The following is a 12,662-nucleotide window of genomic DNA, read 5'->3' on the forward strand; positions in this document are numbered from 1 at the left end:
GTCTCAAGCTAAAGCACAAGAAAGTCCAATTTGACCTGGCATTTTTGTGTGTTATATGCTGTTTTATAGTGTTTTGTTAAGCTGCTTTTTTGCTCTAGTTCAGATGTAGCTGAACTTTGCTAATGGGCAAAGTTATGGTTGTGTCATTCATGCAGTCATTTAGTAACATTTGTAAACAACAGCACCATTGAAATGGAGGCTGTTGAAGGCTGTGGAAATGCAAGGCAATAATATTGTTCAAGAACTTCTACATAAGACACCTGCAGACTGCTAGTGTCTAATATAACAAGTTTATACACACATCTTGGTAGTTATAACTGCAGCATCTATAAAATCAGTCCTTGTTTACACTAAACATCACCACATCTGTGTTGTAAGAGGCAGTGTATGCAGTCCTATACACCAGTCCTATAGTATATATAATATGGGAGGCAAAGCATGGAAAAACCTGAATGTTATTATCATATTACAAACTGGGAACTAAGGAACAAAGAAACTAAAAATGCCAAATTGCGCAGTCACAGATAAAACCTGTAATGGACAAGAAATGAAACCAGGTGTCCTAAATATCCAGATTTATTCTTTATCTATTTTATTACATCAAAATCAAGTAAATATTGACTTGGACTAGAGGATAATCCAAATCATGTCACTGTGTACTAGTTAGATTGGTCTGGGTCACAGCTGCATGTAATAGCAGCACTAAGCTGTAACATGGGCTGGATTTAGCTAACTGACAGTCACTGGTGGAAATGAATACGCTAGGAGAAAGTAAGCAGGGTCACTACCTATGCATATCTCTGTGATTTCACAGACTGCTATTAGCTCTCTTCTTCACAGCCAAAGTACTCGAATGAAAGAAGAGAAAAAATACATTGTGTCTCCCTGGCACCCTCAATCAGTAAAGGAAGCAGACAGCCCCATAAGTGAAAGGCTTTGCAGGCTGCTCAGGTGGCTCCACTAAATGTGTAGTAGAGGTTGTTCCTGGAAAGTGCTATGCTTGGTGACCTTGGGACTCACATAGATTTTGTGCTCCTGGTGGCGGATGAGGAGGTTGTGCACCATGCCTGCTTCATGGAGATCCCCGAGGCAGATCATGTCTTCCACCCCCTGGACAGAAGAGGGGTGCATCAGTCGCACCATGTGCATGTTCCGAGCCGTGATCCAGTGTTCCTGAAAAAGGCAATGCATCAGCTTTAATGTGTTATGCTGTTGCCCAGAGGAAACCAAAGGAGAGCCATGTTAGACCAGAGTGAGCTTTAGTATAATCCACGCTCAAAGCAGCATATTCTAACAAACAGTTGACTAAGCTACAGAAATTAACTAGTTTGCTGCTCCCCAGGACCAGATGATTTAAAACAGTGGATGAAGCCTTTCAGGTGGGTCCTGGACATCACCAAATTTAGCATTGTTCAGAGTGCAGCTCTGCCAGGTCATCACAGCCACAACATTGTATGAGGTAGGGGTGAAACCCCAACTGACTTCACTGGGAACATGATTTCACCTAAGGCTCCACCAGATTTAGGGATTGGAGCCTGTCCATTTCCTTTTCTTAACTACGTAGATATAACCTCTAGCTGAGGAAGCTCTGAGACTTCATAGTGCTGGGACCTGGAGATAGTAGGGTATCACCCTATACTTGCTTATTTTTATATTCTTTCTTTCAGTATATCCTACCAGACATTATCAAAGTCAGACCATTTCACTAGATGGAGCTTTGATCTGACCCAATAGGGCCATACTTTTGTACTTTGTGGTTTTAAATTTTATATTCATCTTTAGAGAAAGTTATAGTGTATCCCACCTTGCCTTCGTCATCCTCCAGCAAGATCCGTCCTGAGTCAGAGTCCTTCACAACTGCCCCAATAGGGACATTAAATTCACTGTTTAGCTGAGTGTCCAGCCACACATGATCACCCTGGGGAGAAGGAAAGATATCATCAAGTACAGTGACATACTTGATGCCATGTAGCTCACAGGCATACATCTCTTGGTCTTAATTTTTTAGTGATTTGATTTCTTTAGCAGTGTTTAACTGGATAAGTTCTTACTGCTCGCAGGCAGTACAGTCTAACGGTTATAGTATCGGGACCTCTGAGTTCTGCTCCCAGTTCCACAGCTGACCTGGAAAATGACTTTGGCCAAGTCATCAAACCCAGCTATCTCACAAGAAGAAATGAGGCAGCACCTTTTACAAGGACAGCAATTACTCAGGTCCACTACCTCCCACAGATTGGTGGGAGGGCACAGTGAAGGCTGGTAAAGTGCCCTGGCAGCCTCACATTAGCTATGGTATTCTTTCAGAAGAGATGCTTGAAAACATAGTCATTACCAGGAAAAAGAAAAATAAACAAACAGGTGTACAGACTAGGTGCCTGGAAATGTAGAGGGCTCTGTTGCAAGAGTTTTCAGATATACTTTCTGCTATAGCTAAAATCACGTAGAAATGTTAAGTGCATACATGATCTCTCATTGGAAAAAAAAAACATTCTTTATTCAGCCCAGCTCTTCTGTTCACATTTGTAGAGGCATGGCAATATGCTGCCTTTCTGCAGAGCAAGCAAGCAAGAACTGCTCTGCTGTCACTGGAGCTCACTGTGTGAGCTACAGCTGCCCTGTCCTAGGAATGAACAGCATCTTGGTGTTGCCTGTGCTACTGTCTTGGTTATACTTCCCTACTCCGAGCCCCCAGGAATACCTTCTCTTGCTCCAGGCACTAACACAGATGCAAACAGAAAGCTTTACTGTAATGGCTGGAATGAAAACTGAACAAAGCTCAGATCTGTGGGTCAGATCTTCGATGGGTGTGAACTGGCTTTCTAGCTGAGTGTCTTGTCATATACGATTTTTGTTACATACTGCAGCATTTACTGTCAAAGTTTCAAGGTTTTTACTGAAATATTATTTCTTTTTCCTCTCAAAATACTTTATGGGCTTACATTTAAAACCAAACAACTGTAGTGTAAAGCATCTATAAGCATTGCATAAGGTTATGAGAAATGTTACAGGCTAACAGCTCTTGTTTGCACTGAATAAAACTCCAGAGGTAATCTGTGCAGTTTCAGTGCCACGCCTTGTGACAGAGGTCACCAGCTCAGCGTGAGCACAGCCAGGCTAGGCAAGACACCTCTGCATCTCTAGTCTAGATTGATATTATTTTATTGGTATGATTTTATACCTTGTTGATACTGGGTGATTGCTCCTTTCTTTTTGAGTTGAACCATGATGTTAAGGTAATTTTCTCCTCTTTCGGCCTCAGGCTAATTAGTAAATCACACCAAAGAATAGGACTTACCTTTCTGAAAACCACCATTATGTTTCAGATCACTGTACGTAACCTGCAGTGCCAAGAAGGACACAATGTTAGGCCAGAGAAGGGCTCAGGCTTTGATCAGAACAGACAGTGGGGTTTCCTTGAGATGTCTCCATGTAAAAAATAACAGAAAAATGCCTTAAAATAATTCTGCTTATGGATTTTGTTAAAGCAGAAGAGATTATAATAACCTACAGCCAATGTAGAAACAAGGAAACCATCTACCCAAAGCAAAGAACCTGCAGCACTGGGGTGGTGGTCTGCTCTGAGTTCTACCACATAACCCTGGAGATGCTCTCAACCCTGAAGAGGTCACTGTGCACATTTTCATACTGAATAGTTCCCTCAATCACATGCTAGGCACATTTATTGGTTGAATTTCAAGTTTGGCTCACAAATAAAAAAAAAACACAATGCCATGTAATTTGATGCACAATAGTTACCTTTGGCTCACCCATTAACCCACCAGTTCAGTTCCTATGAGTGGCTAGCCCAGTGACACAAATTCATACTTTCCTGAGCTCCTTAGCTCCCTCAGACCCTCACAGCTTGAACCTACTACTGTATAGAAACTGAGGTTTAGAGTTTGCTTTCCTTGGCTGGAATGGGAGGGGTTGCAATGAAGGCATGAACAGGAAAATAAGGAACTGGAGGGAACCACAATAAAATTAGGAGCTCACTATCAAGAACATAACATTGAAAAGACTGGTGGCCAGAATTCTACACCAGTGCTTTGATTAAAGGGTGATGCTGTTTAGGCTGCAATCCTTGGAACAACCAAGGAACCAAAGTCTTCAGAAGCCGCTTCCTGTCCCATAGGCTACTGCAGCTGAATTTTGGGAGTGATTCCAGGACTAGGTGTGATTTGCTGGCTCCCACCCTTGCTACAGCAGGAAGGCTGCTATATGTGTTTTACTGTGTGTGGGAAATCACGGGCAAAGACTCTTTGCTAAGTTCCCTTTAAATGTTTCCAGAGTTCCAGACAGGATTTTTTACCTGTTATCTCTTCCTACTAGCAGGAGTGATCCATGCATGCTAAAGCTGTTGAGTAACCTGGGATTCAGTAGCTGCTATGTGCAGCAGACATCAGTTATTAGCCCAGGTCTCCACAGCCTCATATTCACAAACTCCTCACAGCTGTGTGACCCATTCTGCTCCCTCCATTCCTCTAAATGATCTCTCCCTCTATCCATTGTTCCAGCACACCCAGAGAAAAGGCTCAGTTCAGAGTTGATAATAAAAATGAAATGCTTGCAATAAGCAAAATGCTTCATAAAATGCTAACCTTGGACCAAAAATTAATTATATTTTTACCCTTTAATGATCTATTATTAGTAATGTTTTCTTAGGATTTTATCTCAAACACATTTTACAACTTGTGTTCAATGAGGACATATTGAACCATCTGCATCCCTTCTGCACATTCCTGTTTGACAGCAAACTGCTTGGAAACCACTTTACAAGATGAGTGGACACTACAGGACCAGAAAATAATCTTTGGCACTTATTCCAGGTAAGTCCATGATCTCTCGGAACATGCCCCATGAAGAAGAGAGACACCTGTTCTGGTTTTATCTTGACACTCAAATCTAAATTTCTTGTTGTCTAATAGCTTTTTGAGAAGTTATTTTACTCTGGCCCTAAATTGTGCTTGCCTCGGTTTTGGATAGGTTCTCTAGAAACTTTGAGCAAAACAAGAAAACTAGAAATTAACTGATTTGGAAGCTCTATTTTCTATTTGTGCTATACAGATAATGATCAAAATCCCAGTTTGCAGTACCATTAATATTAGTGATTAATGGGATACTTCATCAATAATTTCACTGAAATCCTTGAGATTTCTTCTATCATGTGTAAAGGTTTTAAAATCTTATGTTTAAAATGTTTGATAACTATTTAGAATTCTGTGTAATATGTATGGTATATATTTTTGAGAGGTACCCATATTTCATTACTTTTCTGATTGAATCATTTAAATAATTTTATTATTTATTTTCATTTTATGGCAGAGCTATACAAGTTTCTGAGGTTTAGAACTTTGCAACTAAATTATCAGAAAAGTCTTTCAACTCACCACTTTATTTTTGGAAATTCATGCTCCTGAAAAATGAAGATTACCATTAAAAACCCCTCAAGGTGAAGTTCAGGTTACCATTGTTTTCTCCCTCTTGTTTTAATAAACTTCAATGTTAAAAGAAAACATTGCAGTGAGAGAATTAGGACTCATTTTATCACTTACTTTCCTATAGCTGCCTGCTTTTTTTACTTATGTTATTTGGGAAGGTATAAATATCTTCCAAAAATCATGGTCTTATTTAAAATCGATGGCTGCATAAACAACCTTTTATTCAGACTAAACGGAAGGAGCAATTATACTCCTGTATGCAAGATACCGCCACTGTTGTGGGTTACACCAATGTCTTATCCATAAGGAGGGCAATTAGGGTAGCAAAATGGAAAGTAGGAAGTGCTTGACAAGCTACATGATCTTTGTGCCCTATGTGTGGCTATAACGGGCTATACAGGAGTGTGGATTGAACAGGCTTTACAAGCAAGCCCAGAATGACTTACCACTTAAAGTTATCATAAGATATGATGAAAATAGCTAATTATCAAAATTACAAAATGTATTGTGATCCCAAAGTGAAAAATAAGGAGAAACTTCAAGAGATGGCGGACTGCTGATGTAGAAGTCCAATGCTAACACATTTTAAAGCAGAAATTTTAAATGTAATTTTCACATAGGTGACCCAATAACAAGAAGAGAAGTGGAATGTCATGCTTTATAACACAAGCTGGCACATGGAGAAACTGCAAGGGCTGTGCCCCCAACAGAACACCGTCTGACTATATTAAGAACTGATTTTCCCTGTGAGACTAGGGCAACCTCCAGAGCTCATCTGTAACTAAGACAATTCTCAATTTTGTAGCACAACATCTACGAAAACTTAGCAATGCAACATGCATCTGTTCTTTTTCTGGCTACTTGGTTTTTTTCCTGTTGTTTTCTTACACTCTCTCAAAAAGGAACTTCTGTCTTTCATAATCAGTTATTCTTAGGGTGAAGTCCTCATGTTCTTATTCAGGACTGAGGAACCGGATCTGCGTATTAACTTCAACAATGTGATGACCTGTTACTATGAGCAATGCAAGGTGGTACAGAAGCATGGTACATAGCAAACAAAGGCCAAAGATGGGCCGTGGTCAGCCACAGTGGCTCACAACTGACAGGTACTTTCTCACCTGTGCCAGAAACCAGAATACTGCAACAGAGCAGAAATGTCTACCCAGAACAAAGAGGGAGTGGTACATGCAAACACGAAGCACGGCAATACTTCGTCACATCAAAGGTACAGCTAGCTCCAGATCCAGTCTATGATAGCAGCTGAGAATGGACATGTAGGGAGGAGATCCCACATAATCCTGGGATACACAGTTTCAACATTTAAAATGCTTATTCCCAGTTAAGTCATAAGTGGCCAACCACCCACCTGCTTGAATGGCTGCCTTCTGACAATGCCTGGCTCGCTCTGTTGCTTTTCTTTCCAAAGTAATGCAGCACCATAAACCAAATTGCACCCCACAGGATGGGAAATGACCTCTCCAGAAGAAATCTTCACTGTCTGGCTTCTGCACCCAGTTCCCTCTTTTTCATAAGCATTGGAGTAAGAAGGAAAAGGAAGGTGAAATGGGCACCGGTGCTATTAAGGGATCCCTCACCAAGTGCCAGTTCCCTCCTGCACAAAGGAGGAAATGACTGAAGCATGGTTATTTATTACAGGACTTTGCTCCCAGTTCAGCATATATGTCATTTCCATGTCAGGTGTTCCAGTAAGCAGGGAGGCTAATTCTTGCCTGGGTGAACCTTAAACTACAATCTCTCCACTGTGCCTGAATCCCTTCAGGTTTCTGGAAAGCACTCCCAGAAGAAAACCCTTTAGCATCTGGTCTTATGCTGCTCCAACACCACTGACTTCCCTAGGATTCTCTTGGAGTCACCCTGTTAGATAAGAGGAAAACCAGGCCCTCCTCTCTCATCTCTCCCCTTGGTTTTGCACAGCTCTTTCTGCAAGGTCAGAAAATGCCCATCAGTCTTTGTCCTGTTTGGAGTGTTTCACAGTACCTAGAGCTCAAAGCAAAATAAACTCATGACACTTAACTGAAATTGATACACACACATATATAAAGGAACAAAACTTCCTGGTTTTGTTATCATTAATTTATCTCCCAGCAAATACTCTGTCCCTGTGTTCCAGTATCTAGGTGCATGTTAACTCCCCCTGTGCCTGACTCTCTCTTTCCAAATTAGGACAGGATGGCCAAGAGCTTCCCTCTTTTTGGTTGCTCCACATGTAATCTCTGTAATCCTGTGTCCTTCTTGCATATCCTGTTGAATTCCAGCACTAGAGGTGATGTATGGGAAAGAAACAGAAGTGTAATGTACCTGTACAGAGGCAGATAGAGGGTTTCTCTAGCCAGAGCAAGGACCCAGGAGTCAGGCACATTTCAACCCTAATGGTGAGCCCAAACCGTGAAGACAAGATTTTTTCCATCCACCTTAACCCAACTGTATAACCTTCCTCCAGGGCACCGTACACAACAGGTGGCTTGCCTCACTACACACTATGCTGTATGCCCTTTATTAAACATGCAAATGAAAATGTGCAATAATTGTGAACATGAGCTAACACACCTAATACCTTAATTCTCATTTTCTTGTTTCCTAGGTTCAGTGTAGCTGCACTGTATGATAGGAAAGACAACAAAAAGCCTCCATGTCAGAGACAGATTCTTGGGGCTCCTGCTGTAGTCCCATACCCAAATCAGATGTAATCATTCAAGCATAGCAATAGATAGTTGGGAGTAATGTGTGTTTATCCACATTACATATTTGTGGTTTAATATTAGCCTCCTTACCTGAGAGTTTTGTTTAAGTTTTATAGCAGAAATGAGGCTACAGGTGCAGAAATAGAGCATAGGCCCTTCAGGGCTCAGAGACTTTTAGAGAGATGCAGGAAACCGCAAGGCAGAGAGGAGACCTTTCTTAATGTTTCTAATTGTGCAAATAATTCTTACTCAAGGATTTTGCCTCAAAGTAATTCTTTAGCAGATTTATTTCTGATACAACAATTTTTAGAAGAAGTCTGTATGCTGTATGTGATTAACAAAATTTCAGGTACTGATGTTTTTAGATGAAGGTCAAATATTGGCAAATAAATCAAAGTACATACTTTTATACTACCAAGACAGATATCTAAACCCAAAACTTTTCGCGTAATTAGACTACAGGGAAAAAACTGCCATGCATATTTCTTCAGCAAATGAAACATACCTGCTGAAATTCCAAATGGAGTGTGTTTTGGGGTAGAGAATCTCATTCTAAAAATATATACATTTTTAACACTTGTGCCCAAGATGCAGTGAGCGTACTATTTCAGAGAGAAGTACAGTATTTCTGCCCTAGTACAGTATATAAACTGTATGAGATGGAAACATAGGGAACTCAAGATAGTCTGAAAGAAAACCACAACTCATTGTATGGCTGAAATACATATTGGAAGGAAGATGGATTTCCACAGTTAAGTCTAGACATACTCAAGAGCCAGAAAACATAAGCTGAAGGAGTAGAGACTTGATATACTAAGTGGAAGCAGCCTAGATGCTTTGTAAAGCACATGTACCTAATGACAGGTGAGCAGGCGGCTTGCTAAAGGCTTCTTCAGAGAAGTGTCTGTGAGTGAATAGGAGTAGCTCAGGTTTGGGATGTCACTGAGCTGTGCAAATGGGGAAAGACAGGAGCTTGCCAGGAGTGAGCAACTCTGTGTACTGCTGAAGACAGAGTTTAGTGAGGGACTATGTGGGGTATAGACACATTTGTAGTTGTAATTAGGGGTAATTTGTAGTATGGTCTACGCTGATGAATAATGCACTGAGAGAAGCAACAAATTAAAATTGGAAAATCCCTGGTGAATTTAGTCTGCTGTTGTTCAGAGCAGCAGCTCTGTCCGGGTAGACATGTGTTAACAAAACTGCCTCTTCCTGACAGCTTCCTAATTAAGAGATTGATGTCAGGATCAAAAGGGTTTAATTTGCACATGGCACTACCTCTCACATTTCCTCTCCAGCTAAATCAAAGTGGCCTTGTCATTTCTGCATCACCGAGTCCTAGATGCCAAGCATTATTTTATGTTAAACTAGTTTTTTTTCTGAGGTTTCTGAAGGGAGGTGGTTTGGATATAACAACTTGTATTTTAAACTGTTCATTCAGAAGCCCTCCTGTCTACACTAACCTCCTTCCATTCCTCTAAGCAGATTTGTAGCTTTAAGTCACTGATGTCTGTTAACTCTGAAAGGCACACTGCAGGGAACAAAGCAAACTAAATAAGAAGTACATACCAGTAAAGGATTTCCAAGTGCATCCCTTGGTTGTCTTGAGCATTCTGTCCCTCAGGGAAAGGCTTATTTCATTCCAGCCAGTTCATGATGTTGTAAAGAGAGGTAGACTGGTGGGGCTCTGGTATCTGTGTCATTACACGCCTTCACACACATCAAATGGGCGCTGCTTACTCTGCTTGCTAGAAGGCAGGTCATTCTCCCCCACTGTGCAATCCCATTATGGTCCGAGTGTCACTCCATCCTTCCTTTTGGGATGCAGCCAAGATGGTATTACAAGAGTATATTACAGGCCAGTAAGTGCCAAGTTCTGGCTCATGAGGGTCAAAGACATGTGCATGCAAGCATGCATGCTAGTGTGCATGCTAGTGCACACGCTAGTGCACGCACACACATTACCTGCAGAATAGCTGTCAGAATTGATGCCCAATTATTCAGCATTGCTGAGGTGAAGCTGCTTAAGACACAGGTGCACCCTCTCCTGTGTGGTGTATGTGGCATGTCATGACACTAGGCTCAGCGTTAGGAGGTTTTGTTTCAGAAGGATGGGAATTCATAACTGTTAGGAAGGAACCTCTATGCCTCCTTCCATTTTCAGTAAATGCAGAAATTCTCTATTCTCTCATCAATGCAGCCTCAGCGCAGCTGGAATTTGGGACAGTGGCTTGCCATCACTGCAAAACACGACGTTTATAAATGACTAATTTCCAAGGAAGGCTATCGTCATACTCTGATCCTGCTTGGAACTTTAGTATGTGATAGACTTATTTGTTTTCTGGGCACCTTGGTACAAGTTCCAGGTACCTTGGTAAACACTATTCAATCTTTTTTTTTGTTAGTTTCTATTTATGTTTCCCCTTGTCTATTATTTTCTGTTACATTACTCCCAACTTGTTATTTCCTACCTTAGTGCTTTGTCTGCAGAGAACTTTAATTGTTGTGTTGTAATGGGTCACGTTAAAGTTGTCATACTGCCTTCTATTTAGTCAGTTGTAGAAAGCCATTATATTTCTTCATGGAAGTCAGATAAGTGAAACAATGGGAGCCTCCCATCACATACTGGCACATGGGCCTGCTCCTTTGAGAAAAGATGTAGGTGAAACCACACAGTGCAAAGAGCTAAAAGCAGTAAAAGTCATATAGGAGTGGGAAAAAAGGATGTGATAACCATTAAGAGCGTGGTCCTGAGGATCACTAAGGGACCTTTGGGCCTATGTGAAAAAGACCTATAGAGCTGTAAACAGAGACATCATTCTCTATATGTTTTATGTATGCTGCTTTCAGGTGGGGAAAAAAAGGGTTTTCTGCAATTTTGCTAAGAATGTAGGATTGTATCCAACAAACATCTGACTCTGCTGCCAGCTTCTCCTAAGTGAAACACGGTAGAAGATGTTGAGTACTGACTCAGTTCAGAGTTCAGCTGTATTTAACACAGTACACTGAACTCCCTGTGTTAAAACTGTGCTTGCTGCTGGAGTGTGTTAGTTTATAATGGCTTAACCTCTCTGCCATCCATTCTAAAGTGCCTCTAGCACAGAAGAAATACTGACTCATTTTGACCAGAGTTCTTAACTTACTAAATTTTGATGTCCCTGAACAAGAGCGTAGCATGTAGGATTATAAAAATCACTGTTGTTTAGAAATATCCCAAATGACACTGTCTCAACAGTTTTCTATTTGTCACACATCAACCTGTACCCTCTTAGAAAATGAAGATGTTTTGTTTGCCACAGAAAAAGAGAGGCAGACCAGCACCGTATGCTTTCCATTTTAAAATGATGCATCAATGACAGAAGTCATCCCTAGTAATCCTCCACTGACGTATCATAGGCGTGCCAAATAACTGAATAATGCAACTGCTCAGAGGATAGAGGTTACTAAAACAGAATACAACAATTCCTGAGAAAGACGGTTCTGCCCCTGTGTTTACTCCAGAAGTCAGCAATTACAGGGGAGTTCAGGACTAGCTTTCAGTAGATTCTGAAGGCTAAATCTGGAGGAACCACCCACACATGAACTAGATTGAACCGCAGCTTCAGCTAGGACAGTCAGACCTGAATTCATTGAGACAACTAGTCCTCGGTTTTCACAGCTAGCTGCGGGTCCCCTCCTCAGCCAGCAGCAACATAAAAATTGTTGACCCGCATCGTGGCATCCAGAGCCCCTGTGCGTACCTGTGCCTGAACTCTGGTTTTGTTCTGCTACCTCCTTGTAGAGATTCACATTAATTCTTGCTAACTGGATTTGTAGGGAGCAGATAAATTCACCTGTTGCTTAAATGGTAAAATCTTTTCTATTCGAGGCGGTAGATGAAATTCTTGATCTCCCATCCTATACCAATATAGGAAGCATTTTTACCAGATGTGCCTTTGATTGACCAGTGGAGATGTTGGGTAACCCTTGTGTAGTTCAGGGCTGCGGGTTTAAGCAGTCATGTGACATTTTCTGGGGTTTAGTCTCTTGGACATTCCCATATGGCTCATAAAAGGAAACATCTTTATTAAAATAACAACAATTTCACACTTCTGTACAGCTGTTCATTTCCCATGTTGATGCAAGGGCTCAAGATAGCCTTTTTTTCCTCAAAGGCTCCTTCAGTTTCCCCAGCACTTCAGTTAGCAAGCTAAAATCAAACTATTTTCTAGAAAAAATGCAAAAAAATGCTTAGGGGAGAGAAAAAAAAGGTTTAAATCAGACCCCGTATGAAAGCAGTGAAGAGTCTCCTGTTTCCCATCACTAACACCTGAGCTTAGTCTCGCCAAATATTAGGCTGTCGGAAACGCGTTTCAGCGGCCGGGCGGCGCGGTGTAACGGCTGCAGCTCCTCTCAGCCGCCCGCGCGGCGCCCCCTGGCGGCAGCTCCCCCTGAAGCCTCGCGAGAGCCTCCCCCTCCAGGGGCGCGAGGGGGAAGAGGGCGGCCGTTCTTAACGCATGCGCCGGGTGGGGGGTGGGGGGGG

General features: G+C 41.6%; 1 protein-coding gene across 3 annotated transcripts in view; it reads right to left on the reverse strand.

Moving 5' to 3' along the window:
- MYO7B (myosin VIIB) overlaps positions 1-3,313 on the reverse strand; it is a 51,399-nt gene extending 48,086 nt beyond the window's left edge. For all 3 annotated transcript variants that reach the window (XM_075032036.1, XM_075032034.1, XM_075032035.1), the window contains exons 1-3: positions 3,296-3,313; positions 1,805-1,918; positions 1,021-1,173 (exon numbers count right to left, since the gene is read on the reverse strand). In XM_075032036.1, coding sequence (XP_074888137.1) covers positions 1,021-1,173; positions 1,805-1,918; positions 3,296-3,313 — 285 coding nt within the window. The remainder of the gene's footprint in view (positions 1-1,020; positions 1,174-1,804; positions 1,919-3,295) is intronic.
- Between the last annotated feature and the right edge of the window lie 9,349 nt (positions 3,314-12,662).

This window comes from Buteo buteo, chromosome 7 (genome assembly GCF_964188355.1).
Source record: "Buteo buteo chromosome 7, bButBut1.hap1.1, whole genome shotgun sequence".
In the NCBI taxonomy this organism is placed as follows: Eukaryota; Metazoa; Chordata; class Aves; order Accipitriformes; family Accipitridae; genus Buteo; species Buteo buteo.